At 42.8% G+C, this 25,271-nt stretch overlaps 1 protein-coding gene across 6 annotated transcripts in view; it reads left to right on the plus strand.

The window, feature by feature from the left end:
- Positions 1–25,271, plus strand: part of kif13ba (kinesin family member 13Ba) — a 55,889-nt gene that overhangs the window by 18,012 nt on the left and 12,606 nt on the right. For all 6 annotated transcript variants that reach the window (XM_032559976.1, XM_032559978.1, XM_032559979.1 and 3 more), the window contains 23 exons: positions 1,142–1,202; positions 1,289–1,381; positions 1,573–1,753; positions 4,043–4,130; positions 13,345–13,479; positions 16,896–17,008; positions 17,615–17,726; positions 17,815–18,027; positions 18,105–18,215; positions 18,301–18,435; positions 18,547–18,677; positions 19,953–20,039; positions 20,194–20,384; positions 20,494–20,773; positions 21,228–21,390; positions 21,479–21,634; positions 22,361–22,510; positions 22,592–22,717; positions 22,813–22,986; positions 23,699–23,856; positions 24,559–24,691; positions 24,797–24,952; positions 25,059–25,158. In XM_032559976.1, coding sequence (XP_032415867.1) covers positions 1,142–1,202; positions 1,289–1,381; positions 1,573–1,753; positions 4,043–4,130; positions 13,345–13,479; positions 16,896–17,008; positions 17,615–17,726; positions 17,815–18,027; positions 18,105–18,215; positions 18,301–18,435; positions 18,547–18,677; positions 19,953–20,039; positions 20,194–20,384; positions 20,494–20,773; positions 21,228–21,390; positions 21,479–21,634; positions 22,361–22,510; positions 22,592–22,717; positions 22,813–22,986; positions 23,699–23,856; positions 24,559–24,691; positions 24,797–24,952; positions 25,059–25,158 — 3,247 coding nt within the window. The remainder of the gene's footprint in view (positions 1–1,141; positions 1,203–1,288; positions 1,382–1,572; positions 1,754–4,042; positions 4,131–13,344; positions 13,480–16,895; positions 17,009–17,614; positions 17,727–17,814; positions 18,028–18,104; positions 18,216–18,300; positions 18,436–18,546; positions 18,678–19,952; positions 20,040–20,193; positions 20,385–20,493; positions 20,774–21,227; positions 21,391–21,478; positions 21,635–22,360; positions 22,511–22,591; positions 22,718–22,812; positions 22,987–23,698; positions 23,857–24,558; positions 24,692–24,796; positions 24,953–25,058; positions 25,159–25,271) is intronic.

Consider the following 25,271-nt stretch of genomic DNA (forward strand, 5'->3'; position numbering starts at 1 on the left):
TTAAATTGAACGGAAGCAAATATCATTATTGTTAAAACACAAGTAGAACTAAGTTACATCTAAATGATGTTGCTAAGAATCTATAGTTGAAGGGGGCAGTATTATGTCAAAAGGTTGAGCTTTACATCATGTTTTTAATGCTATTCTCTCATCAAAAGCAGAACTAGAGTGCTGCTTTTGTTTTTTATGCATGTTTGATGATTCCTTAAATCTCCCTGTGCAAAACACCTGGTTGGACTTAGCTCCGCCTTCAAGGCGCAGCTCCTCCTCGGAGTTGCAGTTTCCAAGCTTCCGTCTCACAGAGTAGTCACTCCCTCCTGACTCCCCCACTCGGCTCCTTCAGATTAGCCAGCATCAATTAGCAAACACCTGGTGGAACCTCGCATTGGCTGAGCTCATCATACGAGCTACTTCTCAGTGCAACGCTGGTAAAAAAATATTGTTAGAGTTAAAGGAGGTGTGATGTTGTGTTGACTTCCTGAAGATGGAGTTTCAGAAATAGCAGGAGCATTTAAAGAGACAGAGGCCCAATTTCAAGGCGTTAAATCAGGAAGTCAATTTTCTTTTACGTTGACAATAACTTTTTAACAGAAGTTAACAGTTACTTATGCTATGAAATGCTACTATGTGCCTAGAAATGCATAGTACTGCCTCCTACATATCTGTAGAACTGGACTCCCAGAGTGCTGTGGTGGCGCAGGGGGTTAGCACGCCCCACATTTGGAGGCCTTAGACCCGCGGATGTCGCGGGTTCGACTCCCGGTCCAGACGACCTTTGCCGCATGTCCTCCTTCAAAAATGGCGCCGGCTCAGCTGGCTGCCTGCAGACGCAGCTTCCGTCGTGTGTGTGTTAATCTGTGTATAAAAAATTCTTGCTGTAACTGCGAAATAATTTCCCTGCTGGGATGAATAAAGTAATTCTTCTTCTTCTTCTCTTCTTCTATCCTTTCTTTTCTGAACACGTCGAAGTCTTTGAGTCAAAGAAAAAATTCTGCAAGGGGCAGAAATGAAAAACAAGCTACATGAAAAGCTTACCCTACAATTCAGATCGGCATGTCAGATAGCTGGTCTTATAACTTTTGAAGTCCTCTGGGTAGCTGCCAGATTTCTTAATGACTAATACCTCTGCTGTTTCCTTCAGGTTTTTGCCTATGACTATTGCTTCTGGTCCATGGATGAAACAGATAAGGAAAAATTTGCAGGTCAGTTTGTTATTAGCATCTTAAAGCGCACTTTAATTTAAACACCTAAATGTACGAAGTGAAGTTTGGGCCTGACCTCCTTGCAGGTCAGGAGGTGGTTTTCCAGTGCCTTGGGGAAAGTCTTCTCCACAACGCCTTCCAGGGCTACAACGCCTGTATATTTGCCTATGGACAAACTGGTAATTCACCAACTCTGGCTATATATATATATATATCTGTAAACATTATTTCACATCTTGTTTTGCGTGTTGTATAAACGGTGTATGTGACGTTCTCTTGACTGATGGCTTAATTTCTATTTTCTCGTAGATAAAGCAGTAGAAAAAATGGCGCCAGTGACTCCTTTGCATGCCTGTAACGTTTGTTTCAGGGTCAGGGAAGTCGTACACCATGATGGGCTCAGGTGACCAGCCCGGGCTGATTCCTCGCCTCTGCAGCGCTTTGTTTGAGCGAACCAAGGAGGAGCAGCGGGAGGAGGAGAGCTTTACCGTAGAGGTGTCCTACATGGAGATCTACAACGAGAAGGTCCGAGATCTGCTCGACCCAAAGGGGTAGGAACACCTGTCGAACGTCCAGCGCAAACTCAATATCAGAGTTTGTGTCCTATCTGTAGTGTAGAGTATCTCTGTTAAAGCTGTAATCTCCCGCTCAGTCAAATGCTTGTTTTATACAATAACTCCGGTCAACAGCCCAAAAAATCATCTGTGGTTTTCAACCGTTTTAGGGCAATTTTGATGTGCTGAATCCAAAAATCCCATTGGTTTTGCTCAATCAGGTCAACTTTCTGAACTATGGAGCAACATCAGCTTCAAAATGCACGACTTGTTCTCACATCTGGATCAGTCTTCTGATAATCTGGATCAATAAGTGACGAGCAGGAGGAGAGACTCCATCAGGACCGAAAAGAGACGGAGAATTTTAAACAATGAAGATGTAATGTTCAATTTACACGTACTTACCCTTATCAGTGTGTATTGTTCAATTTGCAGAAATCCAAGTTTGTAGCATTTAATTAATACACTACTAGAAAACGTTTTTTTTTTTTCTTCTAAAGCCTTCTTTGGATGAGAATTATTAACAGAAGTGAACTGATAATGCCACAAAAATTTTATCAGTTTATTCAAAATATCAAATTAGAATAAAAACCTGACTTGACTGAGAAAAATTTTGTCATTTTTGGATTAAGCGGTGCAAAACAGTCCTAATTTAGCTGAAAAACGTAAACAACTTATTAAAAATATTTTTTTGTAACCCAGTGCTAATTAGTCCATCCAGGGAATTGCGATCACCACTGCAAATTCACTCATTTTTTGTAAGTTTTGTGCAGCCGTGTAGTCCTGTATATCCTTCTTTTCTGACCAATCACTGCATCTTGGCAGAATATCGACCAATCCCCTTAGCCCGCCTCTTGTTCAACTTCATGTTTCACAACGTCTCTTGAAAGCCGAACCTGCAAGATGAAAGCATGTGTGAGGCTAAGCAGTAACATTTGCCTTTTTTTTTTCTTTCTTTTTTTGCCAAAACCATTTTGAGATCTTCTGTAGGATTTACTAACACAGTCATGAGCGTAACTGACGCGGGCTATATCTGTGGGACGTTTCACCCGTACTTCTCATATCTGTGCCTTCTGTCCCCCAACTGTTGATCCGTTGTTAAGATGTAGTAACATGATTTTTTTTCCCCGAGCAATCTTTAATGCACCACGAGCGTACACATGCCGTCGCCACGGTTACACCTTTGAATCTGATCATCGTAGGGAGGCCTGCTGCTTAGCGGAGCTGTTCGGTCTGTGTTATGTTTAACAACTAGCCAGAGTCAAAAACCCAAAAAAATTTGTAAGTTTTTTTTTTCTTTCTTCCAAACAAACCGAGTAAGTAAAGTAGTGCTGCTGCATTCACATAATGTCCGCTAAGTAATTAGTCCATGGCAATATATCATATCAGGCTTGTCGATAAAAATACTAATGTTATCTATTTTACATTCTCTTCTAGTTAGTAAATGCTAGTAATAAACTCAGTTCTCTTTGGTTTCTGTATAGAAGTTGTGCTCATGATTCTTTTCCACATATTTTAAAGAAATCTTTTATTATCACTAGTCAGAAATGAAGTTGAAAAACTGCAGCTTTTTAAAAGAGGCTCCACAAAATCAGAAATTTAAGGCCACAACAATCACAAAACACACCACAACATCCTCCAGGGACTGAATATCTTTTCTTTTCATTGCATTGCTTTAAAGCTCCTGTCTTTGTTTTTTATTTTCTTGCAGTTGATTAATATTCAGTCATCTTTACCAAACCTATTGAAGCAGTGGCCAAAAACACTTAAAGTTTATCGGCTAACCTGTAGTAAAGTTGTAATTATTTCAAACTCGTTGAGCTGATAAATCAGAGGAGGTTGCATTGTGATGGCTGCAGTGGTCAGCAGATAAAAAGATTAGCAGCCTGCTCTGCAGCCACCAATGGGCCAGTTTATGTCCAGCAGGTCAGCAGTAAATCAGGGCTTCAGGCCACCGTCTGCTGCCCCAGACACCATAACCTCTGACCCTCCCTCTGTACAAGACCTTTAACCTTGGTAAAGTGACCCAGAATGAAGCTCACCATCTGACAGCCATATGCGCCTTGGCCGCAGATCCGCGAATGATGAAGTTGTCGAGAGCGTGGCAGAATTGGGGTCAGAGAGCCGTGTGCCCGTGAAGCCTGCAAGCCGAGTTCAGTGACCATCAGGAAGAGCCGGGCTGGCGCCATCACCTCTGTCCTAACACAAAGCACCAAGAGCGAACGCCAGCCGTGGCCATGTTGTCCGTCTGTCTCCTCACCCTGTTCCGTTTTGTTTTGTGTCCAGGGGCCGACAGGCGCTGAGGGTGAGGGAGCACAAAGTTTTGGGTCCCTACGTCGATGGCCTGTCACGCCTAGCCGTAGCTAGCTACAAGGTAAAGCTGTGGGCCACTCATTCTTCTCTGCTAGGCTTATTGATTTTTATCTTCTACATTTACCGTCAGTGATCACATTTCCTTCTTGAGGTTTCAGATTCCCAAAGATGCTTGGCTGCATTTTCACTCTTGCATTTCCTCTGCCGCTTTGGTTTGCATTGAAGTCAAGTTCAGCATGTTAAACGGGTTTTCTCATCCAACTGGAGTCGGTTAATTGCTTTCCTGTTACTAGTTCTGGTTTACTTTCAAAGCCCCGAGGGGTCCAACTCTAAATCTTACTAAGTATTTTTGGTCTAGTTTCTAGTGCAAATATCTAACACTTGAAATCAGACAAAACTAATTCACAAGTAACTTTTAAGCCAGAAATAAGAGTATGAATTAAGTCAATAATTCCTTGATATTGATGAAAAAGTGTTAGTTCCACTGACAGATTATTTCACACATAACATGGAAAAACATGTCTTGTTATGAGTGAAATAATCTGCCAGTGGAGCTGGCACTTTTTCATCAATATTAAGGAATTGTGGACTGAAAAAAGCTCAGATATCTTGCTGTAAGTTAGTTTTATTGTATTTCAAGTGCACCACAATTTTTGCACTAGAAACTAGACCAAAAATACTTTGTAAGATTGTTTTTAGAGGTATGACTAGGCCTGTCACGATAGCAAATTTTGCTGAACGATTAATTGTCTCAAAAATTATTGCGATAAACGATAATATTGTTTGAAGACCTTTTTACACTGAAAATGATGTAATAACGCATGTGATTTCCTGCCAAAGTTAGATACATTTTATTTTCAAAAGAACACTAAACACTGGAACTGGTAAACAAAATAAACAAAACAACCAAAAACAAAAATAAAATGGATTCTCAGTCTCATTAATAAAAAATGCACTGGAAAAAAAACTAAACATAAAGCCAAAGTGTAAATAAATACTGCATTCAACCAAAAGAGGGCAGATTATGAAGTCTGTATATTATGTTGCCCTTCAGTAATAATTAGATTTAAATAGAGAAGATGGGCACATCGACTACCTGAAGCAATAGTTCACACTACATGATTTTTTGCTCCTATTTTTCCCCTTACAACAATCTTAGATGTTGGTCTTTCTAAGATTGTGTGGTGTGTTGTGGTAGATCATCATTGCCGCTCTGATCTAAATCAGGGATTTTTCTCCACTGGGATCTTAACGCAGCCTGTTGAATGTGACAGGCAGCCAATCAGAAAGCGCGGATTCTCCTCCGTGTTTTCTGAGGGGAAATTACGGACGCAACCCGAAGTCCAGGACATTGGAGATGATATGTGGAAACAACATTAATGTTTATTCAACATGCAAAGAATATAGAAATGACAAGGGGAGGAGTTGGAGCGAAACCGGTAACTTTTCAGCTGTTCTTCGTTAACGTGACGTAAATAAGTTATAATGATTTTCATTCAGTCAGGACTTTACGCTGACACTAGCCACATGCATTGCAGGTAGATTGTAGTAAAGCATTGATTAATGCCTGGTTTTAAATTAGTTCACTGGACTTGTAGCCATTATTTTGTGCCCATTGTTGGACACCACACGGCAGGACCGAACCCGATCGAACCGTTATACCTAGGATTTCTGTCGACTAATGTGTGATCTGTCAGGTTTTGAAAATGGGCCGACAATCGGCCGACAGCTCTAAGATCGTGTCATGTGCGCTGGGCTTTACACTAAGGAAATGAGGAAGGGAGGAGTCAAGAGATACAGCCGGCATTAGGAGAGCAAGCTGAGTAGTATAAAAGTTGAATGGTGAAAATAGCACAAAGTATGCAGGAGAAGAAGCGTGGCGAAATTTACGGAGCAACCAGGAAAGTGGAACTCAATAGTGTGAATGAATGCCTACAGCATTCACACTAATAAAAATGTGTAGGGGGGTAAAGTGGAGGGACCAATGGTTCCCTGGCCCAACCTGTTCTGGCGAAGCTGCGCAGGTCACTTCCAGTTCAGACTTGTGGGAATAATGTATTTAGTGCCCACAGATTATTTATTTTCGTAGCGCATGCTCACTGTGAGCTATTAGTACCCCAGCAACAGTTGCCATGCTGCTGACAATGATGTCATCAGCCTGATTTCAAATGATGTCAGTGCCACGAGGCCCTTCTAAGGATGCCTCTGTGATGTCATAGTCCATGACATCACCAACTGATCAGTTGAGTCTCCAGTCAGTCAACATAAAATTCATTTGGACACTTTAGCTGACGGAATAAAGATGAGCAACGAAAGCGACGTTTATGTGAGACCCAAGGTCTCCTTTTGGAGCAAACTCAGAAAGACTTGTTGTTCTAACAGAGTTCATCCTGGGCAAACCACCCCAGACTATAGGAAGAAGAAATTTCTCAGCGAGCTTCTCTGGAAAATAATAGAGAAAGTGGCAGACGGCCCCACCATGCATCTCGTCAGGGAAATCTTTTTGGAACAGCACAAAAAACTTTTGGCCTTACTGCTAAGGAAAACGGGGGAAATAAACGTGGACGTTCTTTCAGATGTAGCAGAGGAACTGAGCGAACGAATTTTTCAAAGCATTGCGAGGGACGCGTTCCACTTTGCTTCAGGACTTAATTTAATTGCACTACTTGACTACCCAGAAGGACATGCATTTATTGTAAGAAAATTCAAACGCCACTTGGAGGATCCGGTTCCAAAAAGAAAAATGTTTACGACTACAAAAATGAAGATCAGGAGGACATTTTTTCCCAATGAAGATTTGTACAGTGATGAAAATTGCCTGAGTGAGTCTTACACTCAGGCAGAAATGGATCCAGAGCAGTTTTTAAAGGACGCTAATGAAATAGGATTTAAACGGGGAACTGAAGCCCAAAGAAAAAATATGGTGGAAAAAATATTTTGGAGACTAATTTATATCTCAAGTTACAGATCCAGCTATGGTCATTATAAAATGAAGGACACCGACCCCGTCCACAAGAAGCTTGGTCCAAAACTGTGGGAAGCGGTAAAAGATGTCGATTTTATATTTTTTGAGGACATGGAGACAAAACTCGGCCAGGATATCTTTCAACTTCTGAGCGGAAATGATGACGTAGTACAAGAGTTATTGTTTAAAATGATAAAAAGCGAAAACCCGCTGGTCATTTATAAACTAACCGAATGCTTCCGAAGAACCCTGGCACGTCCAAGAAAAATTCATTTTAAGAAAAGTTATATTAGAAAGGCGTGGAAGTGGTTTGAACAGGCAATCTGCTGTGGAGAAGATTTAGAAGAAAGTCAAGACATTTTTAACAATGGACCAAATGTTGAGCCTCGCCCTGCCTCTGACTCGGAACCGGCTTCTGAGGCCGGTCCGGCCCCTGACTCGGGACCGGCCTCTGAGTCGGGACCGGCCCCTGACTCGGGACCGGCCCCTGACTCGGGACCGGCCTCTGACTCGGGTCCGGCCTCTGAGTCCGGTCCAGCCTCTGACTCGGGACCGGCCTCTGAGTCGGGACCGGCCCCTGACTCGGGACCGGCCTCTGACTCGGGACCGGCCTCTGACTCGGGACCGGCCTCTGACTCGGGTCCGGCCCCTGGCTCGGGACCGGCCCCTGACTCGGGTCCGGCCTCTGAGTCGGGACCGGCCCCTGACTCGGGACCGGCCTCTGACTCGGGGCCGGCCTCTGAGTCGGGACCGGCTCCTGGCTCAGGACCGGCCTCTGAGTCCGGTCCGGCCCCTGACTCGGGTCCGGCCCCTGACTCGGGTCCGGCTCCTGACTCGGGACCGGCCTCTGACTCGGGGCCGGCCTCGGAGTCGGGACCGGCTCCTGGCTCAGGACCTGCCTCTGACTCGGGACCGGCCTCTGAGTCCGGTCCAGCCCCTGGCTCGGGACCGGCCTCTGAGTCGGAACCGGCATTTGACTCGGAACCGGCCTCTGACTCGGGACCGGCCTCTGAGTCGGGGCTGGCCTCTGACTCGGGACCGGCCTCTGACTCGGGTCCGGCTCCTGACTCGGGACCGGCCTCTGACTCGGGGCCGGCCTCGGAGTCGGGACCGGCTCCTGGCTCAGGACCTGCCTCTGACTCGGGACCGGCCTCTGAGTCCGGTCCAGCCCCTGGCTCGGGACCGGCCTCTGAGTCGGAACCGGCATTTGACTCGGAACCGGCCTCTGACTCGGGGCTGGCCTCTGACTCGGGGCTGGCCTCTGAGTCGGGACCGGCCCCTGAGTCCTGTCCGGCCCCTGAGTCCTGTCCGGCCTCTGAGTCGGGGCTGGCCTCTGAGTCGGGACCGGCCTCTGAGTCGGGACCGGCCTCTGAGTCCGGTCCGGCCCCTGACTCGGGTCCGGCCTCTGAGTTGGGACCGGCCTCTGAGTTGGGACCGGCCTCTGAGTCGGGACCGGCCTCTGAGTCGGGACCGGCCTCTGAGTCGGGGCTGGCCTCTGAGTCCGGTCCGGCACCTGACTCGGGTCCGGCCTCTGACTCGGGTCCGGCCTCTGACTCGGGTCCGGCCTCTGAGTCGGGGCCGGCCTCTGAGTCGGGGCCGGCCTCTGAGTCGGGACCGGCCTCTGACTCGGGACCGGCCTCTGACTCGGGACCGGCCTCTGAGTCGGGACCGGCCTCTGAGTCGGGGCCGGCCTCTGACTCGGGGCCGGCCTCTGACTCGGGACCGGCCTCTGACTCGGGACCGGCCTCTGACTCGGGGCCGAGTTGGGACCGGCCTCCGAGTCAGGACTGACCTCTGAGTCGGGCAATAGGGCGAGTCGCCTTTTTGCATTTCAACTTAGGAAAGCCCAAATAAATAGACATGTCCCCAAAATAAAACACCCCTCAACAATGCAGACTAAAACACAACCCAAAGAAATAGCTGAAGCCTTCGCAGAATACTATAAAAAACTATATGATAATACGGACAAAAACACTCAGGAAGATGTAACATCCTCTTTTTTCAAAAAGATTAATCTCCCAACTTTGTCAGAAGAAGAGTCGCTGGAAATGACCCGACCTATAACTTCACAGGAAATTATGATCGTTATTAAAAACCTCAAAAACAACAAATCCCCGGGGACAGATGGACTGCCAGGGGAATTCTACAAAACATTTAGCCAAGAACTAACGCCAGCAATATGTAAGGTATTGAACTATGCACTAACAGAGGGGGACCCCTAAATCACGGTCTGAAGCCATTATATCGGTAATCTATAAAGAAGGTAAAGACCCAACTATGTGTGAAGGCTACAGACCCGTGAGCTTATTATGCAACGATTTAAAAATACTAACAAGTATAATGGCAAAAAGAATGCAAAAATATATAGCTAAATTGATTAAACCAGACCAAATGCGATTTATTCTGGGGAGGCAGGGAGCAAACAATATTAGAAGAATATTAAATGTAATGTCAAATACAAAATTTAAATCATTATCCTCCCTTTTAATTAGTTTAGATGCCCAAAAGGCTTTTGACAGGGTAAAATGGAGTTTTCTATACCAGACATTATTGAGATTTGGATTTTCACAGCAGTTTGTTGAATGGGTGAAAGTAATCTATAAAAATCCAAAATCCCGAATTCGAATTAATGGGTACTGTTCAGAATTTTTTGATCTCAAGAGAGGAGTTAGACAGGGGGACTGTCTAAGCCCTCTACTATTCGCGGTTAATATTGAACCGATGGCAGAAGCAATAAGACAGAATAAACAAATCCAGGGAATAAGAGACGAGGGAGGGGTGGAACATAAAATATCACTGTTTGCCGACGATCTATTAGTACTCCTAACAGAACCACTCCGGTCAGTACCAGCTCTACTAGAAAGCCTTAAAGAATATGGGAATATCTCTGGGTATGCGAGTAACGAAAGTAAATCAGTAGCAATGATGATATCAGGGGAATGCTCAGCACAGCTAAGAGATAAAATAAAGTTCAAATGGACCGATAAAGGATTTAGATACTTGGGCATAATTATCACACCTCCAACTTCACAATTATTCAAAGCAAATTATGAGAAACTGAAGAAGGAAATTATAAAAGACCTAGAAAGATGGGAGATCCTACCACTGACCCTCAGGGGGAGGGTAGAAACAGTCAGAATGAATGTATTACCAAGACTACTGTTTGTATTCCAATCACTCCCAGTTTCCATTCCTAACTCCTTTTTTAAAGAGATGGATAAAAGAATATCAAGGTTTGTATGGCAAATAAAAAGGCAAGAATCAAATTTAAAATACTTCAGTCCTCAAAGAGTAATGGAGGGTTAGGTTTACTGGAATTAAAGAATTATTATTTAGCTGCTCAACTGAGAGCCATAGCTCTATGGTTAGCAAAGGATCAAGAGACAATATGGGTATATATGGAGCAAAGAGCCTGCCCAAATCTGTCCCTAGAGTCACTGCCCTTTACAACAAGGAGGGTTCAAAGAAATCTCAAAATTCAAAATTGCTGGATTAAGGAAACGATTAACATTTGGTCAAGAATAAAAAAGAAATTGAATTTCCCTGACTCTATATCAAAAATTGTAAAAATAGCGAAGAGTCCAGATTTTACCCCAGCTACTATGGATACAGGGTTTGAGAGATGGACAAAAGGGGGACTGGTATTTATAGCACAGCTTTTTAATGGATCAATAATGAAATCTTTTGAACAAATCCAAAGGGAATTTAATCCACAAAAAACAGATTTTTACAGATACTTGCAACTTAGACATTATCTCCAGAATCATAGTGAATGGCAAAAAATCTCAACAGATATGACCAAGACTGAAGAAATTTTATTATCAATAGCAAAAGGTGAATCAACAAAAGGCATGATTTCAAAACTATACAAAAGCCTGCAATATGAATCCAGTGTTAATAATAAGTAGGCCTGTCACGATAGCAAATTTTGCTGAACGATTAATTGTCTCAAAAATTATTGCGATAAACGATAATATAGTTTGAAGACCTTTTTACACTGAAAATGATGTAATAACGCATGCGATTTCTTGCCAAAGTTAGATACACTTTATTTTCAAAAGAACACTAAACACTGGAACTGGTAAACAAAATCAACAAAACAACCAAAAACAAAAATAAAATGGATTCTCAGTCTTATTAATAAAAAATGTACTTGAATAAAAACTAAACAACATAAAGCCAAAGTGTAAATAAATACTGCATTCAACCAAAAGAGTGCAAATTATGAAGTGTGTATATTATGTTGCCCTTCAGTAATAATTAGATTTAAATAGAGAAGATGGGCACATCGACTACCTGAAGCAATAGTTCACACTACATGATTTTTTGCTCCTATTTTTCCCCTTACAACAATCTTAAAACGTTGGTCTTTCTAAGATTGTGTGGTGTGTTACGGTAGATCATCGTTGCCGCTCTGATCTAAATCAGGGATTTTCTCTGACTGGGATCTTAACGCAGCCTGTTGAATGTGACAGGTAGCCAATCAGAAAGCGCAGATTCTCCTTCGTGTTTTCTGAGGGGAAATTAGGAGGGGAATCCCAAACAGCTGACACGATATGTGGAAACAACATTAATGTTTATTCAACATGCAAAGAATATAGAAATGACAAGGGGAGGAGTTGGAGCGAAACCGGTAACTTTTCAGCTGTTCTTCGTTAACGTGACGTAAATAGGTTCTAATGATTTTCATTCAGTCAGGACTTTACGCTGACACTAGCCACATGCATTGCAGGTAGATTGTAGTAAAGCATTGATTAATGCCTGGTTTTAAAATTAGTTCACTGAACTTGTAGCCATTATTTTGTGCCCATTGTTGGACACCACACGGCAGGAACGAACCCGATCGAACCGTTATACCTAGGATTTCTGTCGGCTAATGTGTGATCTGTCAGGTTTTGAAAATGGGCCGACAATCGGCCGACAGCTCTAAGATCGTGTCGTGTGCGCTGGGCTTTACACTAAGGAAATGAGGAAGGGGGGGTCAGTGGAGAGCATCGGAGTTGAGCCTTTTTTCATTCAGTGTCATTAACAGAAAGAGAAAAAGGCCGGAAGAGACGATAATGCCGATAATTAAAATGACGTCGGTAGTTTTAATTTATCGTACGATTAATTGATTTATCGTTTATCGCGACAGGCCTAGGTATGACACTGCAAAACACAAAGATAAAGCTTTGACATCCTTAAGGGAGAGCATTACACTGAATCCTCCAGGCTCTAATGAGCCACAATAAACACAAACTTCCTGAGAATTACTAAGGTAATTTCTCAACCCACACATAAGAGCTGAACTAATACCGAGGGATGAAATCTTATCAGGCCAGCAGTGCCTTTTATTGTGTTGTTGGTGGTGTTTGCTTTCCTTTGCCACTTTTTGACTATGAATTTTGACTTTAAACCCAGAATTTTTTCCTTTCTTTTCAGTGGCCCTGATCCTTTTCAGTACATATTAGCCTTGCGAGGACAAAACCTCCAGAGAAACTTGTTCTTCTGCTGTAGAAACTTTGCACTTTCCTTTAAAGGTCAATTTAGTGATCAGTGTTTCGGTTGTTTTCTGCGCAACTTTTCTGGGACAGCTGGGGAAATCCAAGCCATATGATCCAAGTTCCATGTGCAAATCATGTCACATGACCTGGTCATACAAGGAGGTGAAGAAGTGACTCTAGAGTGTGTGGGGGAAAAAAAAAAAAAGTAAATTAATCAGATAAATAACGTGGGCAGTCTTTAAAAACAGTTTTTCAGGGCATGCACATGAAAAGAGGCAGTTTTTATTTATTTATTTGATTTATTATAAACAGGTTTTAACCAGTAGGATAAGAGAAAACATGTCCAAACATAACTAGGAACAAGATAATTAGCTTCCAACTACGTTTCTATTTGAAAGGGAGTAGGAAGAAGCAAAACTTATTTGTTCCTACCCCTATCTCAATTCAATAAAATATGTTACTTACTGACTCAATAATTCTCAGAAATTTGTAATTAAAATCATTTCATGAAAAGACTGCTAGTGATGTTAGTAAAGCAGGTCAGCTGTGCGGAACAGTGCGAGACTCCTGCTCTACTCTGTAGTGATGAATGAGACTTCAGGCAGGCTGTCACTCTTGAAACTCTTAGTTTGACTGCAAAAGTGGCCCAGGACAACTTTGCCTTAGTCCCGTAGAATGAGTGACAGAATAAACCAGAACCTGTGTGGCAGCTTCTATGATCCAGACCTAACACGCACACACAGAAAATGTAATGGCTTTATAGATCTAAGCGTAAAGTTTGTATAATTCTTTGCTGATATCTTTGATGAATTTATTTGTTTCATCAGGACATTGAGTCTCTGATGTCAGAGGGGAATAAATCTCGGACGGTCGCTGCCACAAACATGAACGAGGAGAGCAGTCGATCGCACGCCGTCTTCAACATCATCCTCACACACACACTCAAGGACCTGCGGTCTGGGGTAAGATGAAATCACACATACACACACATAGAGCTGAGCAAGAGAAACCGTTAATGGATGAATTCTCTTGGAAATCTTAGTTTTGGATGAGAAAATCAATTTTAAATCAGTGTGAAGTTATGATCAAGAGTGACAAACTGTAGATGTAACAGATCTTAAGAGGCTCTTTTAGATCAGCCGATGTTACCCTGCATCATGTGTCCATCACCTTTTTATTCAGACGCTGTTCTCTCAGTTCCTGGTTTCACGGAATTAAGAATCTGAGAATCTCTTCAGAGTTTCTCCATCCAGTCTGACTGAGCTCGACCTGCTTTGTAAAGATGGATTGATAAAAAGTCAGTTTTATTGTCCAAACTGGTAGAGTCACATCCTGAGCAATGTCATTTAAGGGAGTATCAGCTGTGTGAAGTATTGAGTCAGAGGTGCTAAATATAAATGCTTATATCTGAGTGAAGTTGACTCCCCCCCACCCCGATCTCCTTTAAACCAAACAAGTTTGGTTTGGTTTAAAACTTGCAAGCGTTTGTGCAGCAAAACATTTTCTTTGTGCCACAATCATTTTAAAGATATCAATAAGTGTTTCTGGTGACCCCTGGAAACCTTTTTCCTTTTTAATTATAAGAAATTATAACAACAAAAGGCGCATTTTTGCTGCTCAAACGACTGATGCCACATTTTGTTTTATTTAGTAATTGTGGACTGACAAGTTGACCTTTGATGACCTCTAGAAACATTTATTGATATCTTCAAAACGACTGCAGCACAAAACAAAAAAAAAAACAAAACAAAAAACATTTGACAGCAATTTCTTTCAAAATGAAAACACACCGACGTTTGTTGTAAAATTACGAAACGTGGAGGAGTTCAAGTGGTATGAAAACTTTTTCTTCAAAAAGCCCTCAGATGCAGCCATTACTGAAAGTAGGAGTAGGAATTCAAATAATCCAATCCGCCGCCCTCTGGGATGAGGGTGAAGGTAGTTACCGAATGCGGTGGCGTCAGCCCCTACGGTGAGTCTCTTAGAGGAAAAACCTCAGTGACTCATTTCTCCTTTCCTCACTGACCCACTTTACTCCTCGCTCTTATTTCTGGCTCCCACCAAACCCTGTTAATAATTCACAGTCATGACTGCGAGTTTGTCAACTGATACAGCCTGCTTTGTTTTCAGCGCGCGCACACACGCAGTCATTCACCAAGTTGGTCACTCATCAAGCGAGTGAGTCACTTTGCTAGCTCATAAATCCCATTAAAACCATATTTGTTGGTTTTGAGGCTAGAAAAAAACATTTTCAGCTTGCAGTAATGCAGCAGAAACAAAATTTTCCACACTGATTTGTCGCTTGACAACATGATACTTCCTTTTAATGTAATAGGTGATCAGTGCTCATGTGCGCAGCACTGCAGGAGGCTGTCGTTGAAGTTGCACGTTTAAAGCCGTAATGGTTAAGAGGTAGTAAAGACCCACAACTGCTGAATGAGTCATTCCAAGAAACATCATTAGTTTCATTCAGGAAAACACTCTACTCTTGTTTGCACCTTGAACTAACTTACAACTTATTTGGTTGTTCATCCTTCAGATTGCTGATGAATGCAATGGGTGTTTAGTTACTTTTATCTCGACTGTTGATCTGTTTTGGCTCCTTTTAAAACTGCGGCCAGCTAGTTTGACACATTATCGCTACACATCCTGCCTCCTGATCTGGTTATCACCCAGTCTGGCTACAGAGTTTCTAATCATGCAAACAAAACACCATGTTGAAGATTGTTGCCACCTCATCATTATATCACTTGCTTGATCATGCGTCTAGATCTGAATCAAAATAGCGTAAAAGACAGTTTACTGTTAGTTACAGTAAGCAGCAACTCCAATATGTTCCCTCTTAAATTTTCACAACTTCAGTTCCTTTTGTATCCTTTTTTTCCCTCTTTTATCCAGATGATAAAGTCTCCCTTGTTCAACAGTGAGTTTTCCTCTGGGAATGCGAAGCCGTATCCGTTTGCGGCTGATCTGTATCACGGCACCCTGGGCTGCCGGCTCTTTATCTCCCATCTTTCCGTCGTGTCTTTTCAGAAGTCGTGTTGTGTGTAAACTCAGCCTGAGATTTTCAGTGGGATGCTAGATGAAACATTTGGAAAGCGAACTCCAATGTTTAAGATAAAAGGAACGCATAACCTTGGAGACCCCTCACACAAACCTCACAAAGCAGTGGCGGACATGTATTTTTTTACGTCGACATGACTCAGTGTAAGACAGTGTGCTTTAAAGCCCTGAGCTTCCTCGGATAAAGTAAAGTGGTTGGTTAGAGCCACATCCGTGGCGACGGGCTGACATCAGGTGTTGGTGAGGTGTTAGATTCAACCTCGTCAGCTGCTGAGCAGTCACAGATGGAGACCTGATATCCTCTTCTTTGACAGTCCTCAGAAAAATGCAGAGAGAAGCTTTACACCAGTGGCTGAGAGGTGAGGACGGTACTTATACCTGCCTGCTAGAGTTACAATGGGAGGAAAACGGAGGAAAAAAAGCCTTTTCAGCAAGAGTTTCTGACAGTTTGTTGTCTAAATATGGCGTCTGAGGAGAACACAACTTGTTTGCATTCCACAGTAAACTTTTACTGTCCGGTACTGAAGCGGTACTAAGGCTACGTTAATGCAGATGGCAAATGCGACCCAAATCTGTTTTTCTTTTTTTTTTTTCTCTCTCTTTTGCCATAAGCGACCCATATCCGATTTTTTTTTATTTTCCTCGTCCGACTAAATGGCTCAATTCTGATCTTTTCACCCCCTAAAACATCTGATTTGTGCCACTTGCATATGTGTATCTCAAAGTGCCTGCAGTCTGAGCAGTCACGTCACATTTAATCCGACTTACACGTCATTGGCCTGAGGGGTGCACCATAATTCTGCACCAGAAGCAGCACACACGTAACACAATGGCTGAAAAAAAATCTTAATTAGGAAACTGTGAAAGAAGTTGGTCACTGAAGCACATCGCAATCCTATCGCTCTTGCTCCTGACTACACATCCAGACAGACTTCTCTACAGAAGTTGCAGTCAACGCCACTGCTACTAGTTAAAGCCTTTTTTTCATTAGTTTTCTTCATCTTTTAATGATTGTGTGACAATTCTGACAGCTTCTCATTGCTGAATAAACTTTAAAAATCTATCCATAAGCAGTGACATCTGTTACTGCTGCTGTGTGACTTTTATGTTCTTCTTCTGCACATTCGGGTCGTTCAGGGGACAGAAGTCTGATAGTAGTCACATCATTCAGCACGCAAAACAAAAGAGAAAAGAAAATGGATTTCAGCCAAAACATTGGAATTGAGCCTCATGACCTGCTGTGAACTTAGTCTGAGAAATAAAGGTGAACGGGTGGAAGGAATTAAAGATGTCTATGTCTTTGTTTATTCTGTAGACGAGTGGGGAGAAGGTGAGTCGTTTAAGTCTGGTTGACCTGGCTGGAAGTGAACGTGCAGCAAAAACTGGAGCAGCAGGAGAGCGACTGAAGGAGGGAAGCAACATCAACAAGTAAGCAAAGCTCTTAGCAGAAACCTGCGACGCGTTTCCACATGAGCCACATTTACTTCTGGAGCTGAAATCCATAAAATAAAGAAGCAAGGGCAATGGGTATGTAATGATCAGATCACCTGCTGCAAGGTATCAAAGCATCATTAAAAAGTCTTAAATTCATGTATATACATTTAAGGGCTTAAAATGGCTTAAATTCATTTTAAAATGTAAGTTGACCTTAAATACGTTAATCATAGTTCCTAAATGTTGTCTTGGCAGGGCTATTTCATCTAATATATTCTTTTTTTTCTCATTGGGCATTTGAGGCTTCCGGTAACTCGGTAACTCACTGCTAGCATGCTCTTGCTAGTTAGCTAGCTAGCTTTTTTGTGTTTATAGTGGATAAATGCAAATTACTTGCGAACTAGCTGGACAAAGTTCATACGTTTATGTTCAGATACAAGTCGTACGGTCCATTCAAAATGGTCTTGAAAAGTCTTAAATTTGAGTTGGTGCAATCTGCAGAAACCCTTTACCCCATAGATAATCTATAATGATATCCAGCCAGCGGTAATGAGAAGCTAACGGTCGCTAACCCTAGTATGTGTGTATTGTTTGGTGCAGGTCCCTTACTACACTTGGTCTGGTCATTTCTGCGCTAGCTGAACAGGGAACGGCGAAGAACAAGACCAAGTTCGTTCCCTACAGAGACTCGGTTCTGACTTGGCTGCTGAAGGTAAACAACACTTTTGATTGAACTATTCAAGCACGCGTTTGAATTTTCCACCGTTTCGACACTTCATCTGTTTGTACTGCTTTTCCAGGACTGCCTGGGGGGCAACAGTCGCACAGCCATGGTGGCAACGGTGAGCCCGGCGGCGGACAACTACGAGGAAACCTTGTCGACGCTGCGCTACGCCGACCGAGCAAAGAACATTGTTAACCATGCCGTCGTCAACGAAGACCCCAACGCACGCATCATCAGGGAGCTGAGGGAAGAAGTAGAGAAACTGCGAGTGCAGCTCACTCAGGCCGAGGTGAGACTTCTTCAGCAATCTAAGACATTAAGTCAACTCTGCTTTCTGTCCGTTATCATCGGCTTCCTGTTCCGCAGTCGATGAAAGCTCCGGAGCTGAAAGAGCGCCTGGAAGAGTCCGAGAAGTTGATCCAAGAGATGACCTACACCTGGGAGGAGAAGCTCCGAAAAACCGAGGAGATCGCACAAGTAAGTGGTCGGCAACGCTACTGTGTTCAGCCGGTGTTTGAAATCAGGCTCAGTATTTTTGTTTTGTGCGTGTGTGTGCTTTCAGGAACGTCAGAAGCAGTTGGAGAGTCTGGGGATTTCCCTTCAGTCTTCAGGGATCAAAGTTGGAGATGATAAAAGTTTTCTCGTCAACCTGAACGCGGATCCCGCCCTCAATGAGCTGCTGGTGTACTACCTAAAGGTACAGAAGCCTAAAAGTATTACTCGTCATGGTGGAATGCGTGTATTCTGCAGGAGGTTTCCTTGGATCACCTCCGTACGACAGTATAACATTGTGAATGCTGTGCCTCAGGAACACACGCGTGTGGGCTCAGCAGACTCCCAGGACATCCAGCTGTGTGGGATGGGAATCCAGGCAGAGCACTGCGTCATTGACACTACAGCAGAGACTGCCGTCATCCTCACCCCCCACCCCAACGCTCGGTAAGTAACTCTACAGGAACACGTTTTAGGCAAATGAGCTGAACTCAACTCCAAATAGCCTGGAGGGAGGCCTGCAGGGACAGCCAAGATTCCCACATTAGAGTTGGAGAACAGGTCTGTACGGATCTGCATCAATGCCATACCAATAAACAGGGTCGGATCAACACCGTCACATTTTGCAGTCAGATGTAATAAAAAAAGAAAAGCATTTAGGTTTTAACGGAGAAGTTTAATTAGACTTTGTAAGAAATGTGTGCAGCACATCCAAAATCACCTAATGAAGGATTGTTGAATCACAGGATGCTTCCTGCTAGCACACAGAGATAAAAGCTCACATACTAAATAAGCAATTAAACAATTAATTGCTTGATAATTTCTATTCTAATATTTTTTGAAGGGAAGTTTTTATAGAGACATCAAATCCATTTTATTTTTGGTGTCACTTGTATGTGTTTTTTGTTATTTCTGTTTTATTTATTCTTTAGGTTGGTTGTGTTTAAGTTTGGATATTTAAAATATCTTCCAGCTCCAGTGTTAAGTGTTCAGTGCAAAATAAAAGTTTATTGGTCTTTGAGATGGAAAACTGGCATTATTTAGCTATTATAAACATATTGCTTGAAAATGTTTCAAAACAACAATATTATCATTTATCACAACAATTACCGGGACAATTTATCATCTGCAGGCATAAATTGAAGCTTTCTTTTCTAAAAACAGCAAGATTATAAGTAAATACTGCATATGTAATTTTTTTGGGCAAATTCAGAACTTTACAATGTAGTTGAGAATGACCAGGTTAGTGGCACGTTTCCCTGCGTATATTGAAAGTATCCATGATACCATTAGGTCTAGGTTCTCCAAGTTAATTGCTGGACATATTTCTGCTGTTTTAAACAACTTACTACCCATTTTGTGCTTCCTATGTCTTTTTCTTTTTTTAAATGCATCGCCAAAACCTAAAACTAGTTATCTGAGTCTTCAGTCAGTGTGACCGGGAAGTGTTGGCATGTGTTTACTATTTGTAAATAAATGTTGTTTTTTTTTTTGTTCTTTCCCAACTAACCACTGACTTCTTCTACTCATCAGATTTTTCTGTCACTTGTAGCTAACTTGCTGTGATACAAATAACTCCTTTTTATTTTCAGGGGAAATTAATATAAAGAATCAATAAAGAAATGTAGTTGCATATTGCAACATCTGATATTTATTAAATAATGTTATGGGGTAGAGATGAACCTGATTACTAAAGGTCTTATGCATTTATTGGTGTTACAGGACGTGTGTTAATGGTTCTCCAGTAACCACTGCTTTGCAACTTCATCACGGTGACCGAATCCTCTGGGGAAACAACCACTTCTTCAGGTAGTTTTCAACATTTTCTCATTTCCTTATGATAAAAAACTAATTTGTGTCATCTTCTAGAATTTAAATTTTTTTTTGTGTCATTTACTTTTTTTTTTTTTTAAAGCTACAATAAACCATTTTAGTCACTGACGCGTATTTATTTTAATTGAAGAATCAATCTGGCAAAGCGCCGTTCGCGGCCAGCAGAGGAAGAGGAGGGCGAAGGCGGCGTGTTGAAGAACAGCGGCAGCAGCGAGCAGCTGGACGCCGACGGTGACACGGCCAGCGAGGTCTCCAGCGAGGTCAGCTTCTCTTACGAGTTCGCTCAGACCGAGGTCATGATGAAGGCCCTGGGCAGCAATGGTGAGAGGACCTATCAGAACGCTGCACTGATTCCCTGCCAGGCAGACCGCTAGCCTGTCTCATCTTTCTTCTCTTTCTTCTTCTGCTCATCTGTCCTGCCTGTGCTCAGATCCCATGCAGGCGGTCCTCCAGTCTCTGGAGAGGCAACACGAGGAAGAGAAGCAATCGGCTCTGGAGCGACAGAGGCAGATGTACGAGCAGGAGCTCCAGCAGCTCCGCAAGAAGCTCAACCCAGACCGCCTGTCCACCGGCCAGCCTGGAGGACAGACGTCTGTCCAGCCAGGGCAGGGACAGCAGTCTCACTACCGCAGCCTGGAGCGGCTCAGTGTGGGAGGGATGAGCCACTCTACCAGCGCTCAGAGCCGACTGAGGCAGTGGAGTGAAGACAGGTGTGTGTGAGCGTGTTTAGGGTCTGTATTTAATAACAGAATCGACTTACGATTAATTGTCTATTAATGGTTTATTTGATTAAAATTAGTTCCAGTTCCTCAGCTAAATTCATCCTCTTAGACCAGGGTTGTCCAAAGTGCGGGAGGGGGTTCCAGTTTTGGCCCTTGGATTGTTTCTTTGTGTCCCGCCAGCTCAGGTGGTTGATGCAGATTAAGACTTTTATCTTTTATTAGAGTGAAATTGTATATCAATAGAAAATGTTAAGTATAACACTTTCTATTTTATTATATTCATAGATTATTATTGAGCAGGAAAGAAACTCCATATGTTTTGGTGGTTTTAGTGCTTTTAGGAATTATATATTAATTGATATCATTAATCAATAACAGTCCTCATCCCTCCTTCCTCCTGACTGTTTTTTTGACTTGACGGCCTTCTCCCATCCTCTTTCAGGGAGGTGGTTTTGGTGAGGAGTCTCCGGAGGCTGAGGGAGCAGATAGTGAGAGCAAACCTCCTGGTGCAGGAAGCGTGTTTCATCTCCGACGAGCTGGAGCGCCACACCGAGTACAGAGTCACCCTGCAAATCCCGTCAGACAACCTCAACGCAAACCGCAAGGTCTCGCGCTTCACAACGAACCTCTGACGGAACCGCGCCGACGTGCGTCTTCCTGCAGCTCGTTAACCTCGGCGTGTTTGCGTTGCAGCGGGACGCGGTGCTCAGCGAACCGGCCATTCAGGTTCGACGGCGGTGCCGAGGCAAACAGATCTGGAGCTTGGAGAAGATGGAGAACCGTCTGGTGGACATGAGAGAGCTTTACCAGGAGTGGCAGGACTATCACGTCCACCACCAAGACGACCCAGTGAGTTCTCCCTACAGTCTGCTATAAATCATGATCGAGTCATGAGTACCTTCATCAAAGACATCGTATGGAGGTCTGGTAGTGCCCAAAAAAATTTTTGTATATGTGTTGGTAGCTTGCCTAGATTACTTTTTTTTTTCTTTTACACTGGATTTCCAAAAATACACATCAGCTGGAGTAAAATTTAGCAATTACTTTTTGTTTTATAATAATTTGAAAAAAAATAAATAGGGGTGTTTCTAAAAAGATGAAAAATTAGACATTTTAGACATTTAAAAATATGTTAAGTTCAGTAAGTTTTGCAGATGGTGCAAAAGGTCTAGCGATTTTTTCTTTACTAAAACCTGTGTAAATTTCCTTTTGTTTACCTCAACTGCACCAATCGTTGCACAGGTACAGGTGGATCTATGGTTTCCAAAATTTTGTAGCTGTATTCATGATATTTGTGAAAGGTTTAAATGCAGTATAATGTAAAAAAAAATGTTGGTGAGGAACAAAGACCGCCACATTATTTTATGTTCCATCCTCATTTTCTCTTAAACTACAGCAGCCACTGCACTACTTACACTTCTGATTGAGTCTCCCAACCGTTAGCTTATTTTTGATACCAAAATTACTGGAGTAGAAATTGTGAATGCTGAGAAAAAGTAAATTAGATTTGAGTATGTTGTTTTACTTCAGAAACCCCTGTAGAGCCTACTTTTTCCTCTATTCCTCCTCCTCCAGGTAATGCGTTCATACTTCCGCCGAGCCGACCCGTTCTTCGATGAGCAGGAGAATCACAGTCTGATCGGCGTCGCCAACGTTTTCCTTTCCTGTCTGTTCTACGATGTGAAGCTGCAGTACGCCGTTCCCATCATCAACCAAAAGGGAGAGGTACAACCCCGGCTTCTCAGCTTCTTTTCAAGCGCTATAACAGAAACTAACCTTTTCCTCTCCTCTGTTTTCCTTTGTAAGGTCGCAGGACGCTTGCATGTGGAGGTCATGAGAGTGGGAGGGGGCTTGGAGGACAACATGGCGGGAGGAGATGAACCCGACAACAACCAGGACTCTGAATTTGAGGATCGCAAACTGGTCTGCTCGGTAAGCAACACCGATGCTCGTCATTGAAGCCGTTTTAGATGCTGCGGACTTTTACTCAAATTCTAACTCTGATGTCGACTTTGGTGTAACTGCAGATAAAGATCCTTCAAGCCACCGGTCTGCCGCAGCACCTGTCCAACTTCGTCTTCTGTCAGTATTCGTTCTGGGACCAATCTGAGCCCACCATCGTGGCCCCTGAGGTCGACCCATCTTCCTCGTCGCCCAACTCAAAGGACCCGCACTGCATGGTTGTGTTTGACAGCTGCAAGGTGGAATGTCAATATTTTTATTTTTCTGATTAGTGATCGGTACTGCACGATTATTTTAGGGCTGCAACTGACCATGAGTCCTCGATTATTCTGTTGATTTTTTATAACAATTAATTGGATAAAAATGATCTGCACACTCTGCAGATATTCTTATTTAAACCTTTTTAATGCAGTATTGTAAATACATTAAAAGATGCAAATAAAACTGTATTTCTTAAGTAAGAAAATAAACCCTGGATCATTTGTAGCAAAAGTTGCATTTGCAGTTACAAATATTCTCAAAATCTCGGCCCGTTCTGTTTGACTTAACATCAATATTACGTCGGAATAATGCGTTTATTTTTTGTTCTTTTGATTAACATTTTCATGAGTGGAAAGCAAAATTGTGGCACTTTAAGAATTTTAAGTAGAACTTATTTACAGAGAGTTTTTTTTTCTTCTTTTCTTTATCTGCAATACATAATGTATATATTTTATACAGTTTAGAGTGTGTTGTTTTCAAGCATGAATGAATGAATGGTTTTCTTTTTTTTTGAGTTAACGATTACTCTATTATTGAATTGGTTGACGATTATTTCAGTAATCGATTCGTTGGCATTAATTCGATTAGTCATTTCATGTAAATAGAATTACATTTATTTATTTATTTATTGCTGATAAATCTATTTATTATTTGGTGATTAATAGATGTGATTTTCTGTTGATGCCGTAGGAGGTGGCGGTGTCGGTGACGGAGGATTTCATCGAGTATCTGACTGAAGGAGCGGTTGCCATCGAGGTGTTTGGACACAAGCAGTCTGACGCAGGAAGAAACCCGGCCCTGTGGGACCTCAGCATCATCCAGGCCAAAACGCGGACGCTACGAGACAGGTAGGCGCACACGCACTCACTTATCTTCCTGCAGACAGACTCTAACAGGATCGCTCTGCGTTTAGCTCCTTTATCTTTTCTTGAAGTCTGACTACTCCACCGCCATGTTTCACCATGTGAACTTTTGCATGTAGGTTAAAACGTTCAGCTTTGCTCTCATTTGACCAGAGCTCCTTCTTTTTGGTGTTTGCTGTGTCTTCCATGTGTTCAGGCCACCTTTAAGTGGGACTTCTTACATCTTTCTTTTAAAAATGTCTCTAGACGCTCTTCCATGGAGTTCAAATTTGTGTAGTTTGTTACATGGCATATTCATTTTTGATGAACATGCACAGTAGGAAATGTGTCTTTTTTTAAGACTTTGCCTTTTATTTCTGTTTTTAGGTTTTAAAATAAAATAAAAAACAACCAACGACGTTTGTACAAAAAAAAAGGTGGTGTTTAAAAAAACCTACTGACAAAAATACCATGCTTTAGCAAATGCATTTTGTTTTGGTTGTATTCATATTTAGAAACACTAGTTCTCTTCTTTGAAATCATCTTAGCTAGAGTTATAAAGAATCATTGTGGAAAATTCAAAGAGCCACGTGTGACTGGATTTTCTTCACAACTTTCAGAGTATCAGAAAAAAGAGGGTTGAATACAAATGCATGTCACACTTTTTAGATTTTGATTTGTAAAAGACACTAAAACAACTTATGGTAGGTGGAGCGAGGTCACACGTCGCCTGGAACTGTGGATTCAGATCCTGGAAATAAACGAAAACGGAGACTTTGTTCCGGTGGAAGTAGTTCCCGCCAGAGACGTGAGCACGGGGGGAATCTTCCAGCTTCGACAGGTAGGGATGTAAAACCTACACAGTCCCAGCCGGCACGACTCCAGAGGAGAATGAAAAGCTTGTTTATTATGTTCAAACTGCTGTTTGGGTTCACGTCGACCCCAGGGCCAGTCGAGGCGAGTCCAGGTGGACGTGCGCTCGGTTCAGGACTCGGGCACGATGCCACTGATAGCAGAGATCGTGCTGGCCGTGTCGGTGGGCTGCGTGGAGATCAGGACCTGCACAGCGAACCAGGAAGGGGACGAGATGGACAGCTACCAGGTACGCCAAACCGACACAACTCGCTCCACGTTTCTGCTTCAGAATGCTCTGGATGAAGTTGTGTTTGGAAAGGACAGAACGCATTAACTGAGTCGTTGTTGGATAGGACAGAGATCTGGAACGTTTGCGGCGGCAGTGGTTGGCTGCGCTCACCAAGAGACAAGAATACCTGGACCAACACCTGCAGAGCCTGGTTAGCAAAGCAGGTAACATTTACAGATGTTCACACATGAAATTACACCATGTTTTTTTGTTTTGTTTTTATTAGGAGGTTGGGAGAAATTGTTGTAAAGTGATTGGCTGATGCTGTTTAATTTAA

This window comes from Xiphophorus hellerii, chromosome 4 (genome assembly GCF_003331165.1).
Source record: "Xiphophorus hellerii strain 12219 chromosome 4, Xiphophorus_hellerii-4.1, whole genome shotgun sequence".
NCBI lineage: Eukaryota > Metazoa > Chordata > Actinopteri > Cyprinodontiformes > Poeciliidae > Xiphophorus > Xiphophorus hellerii.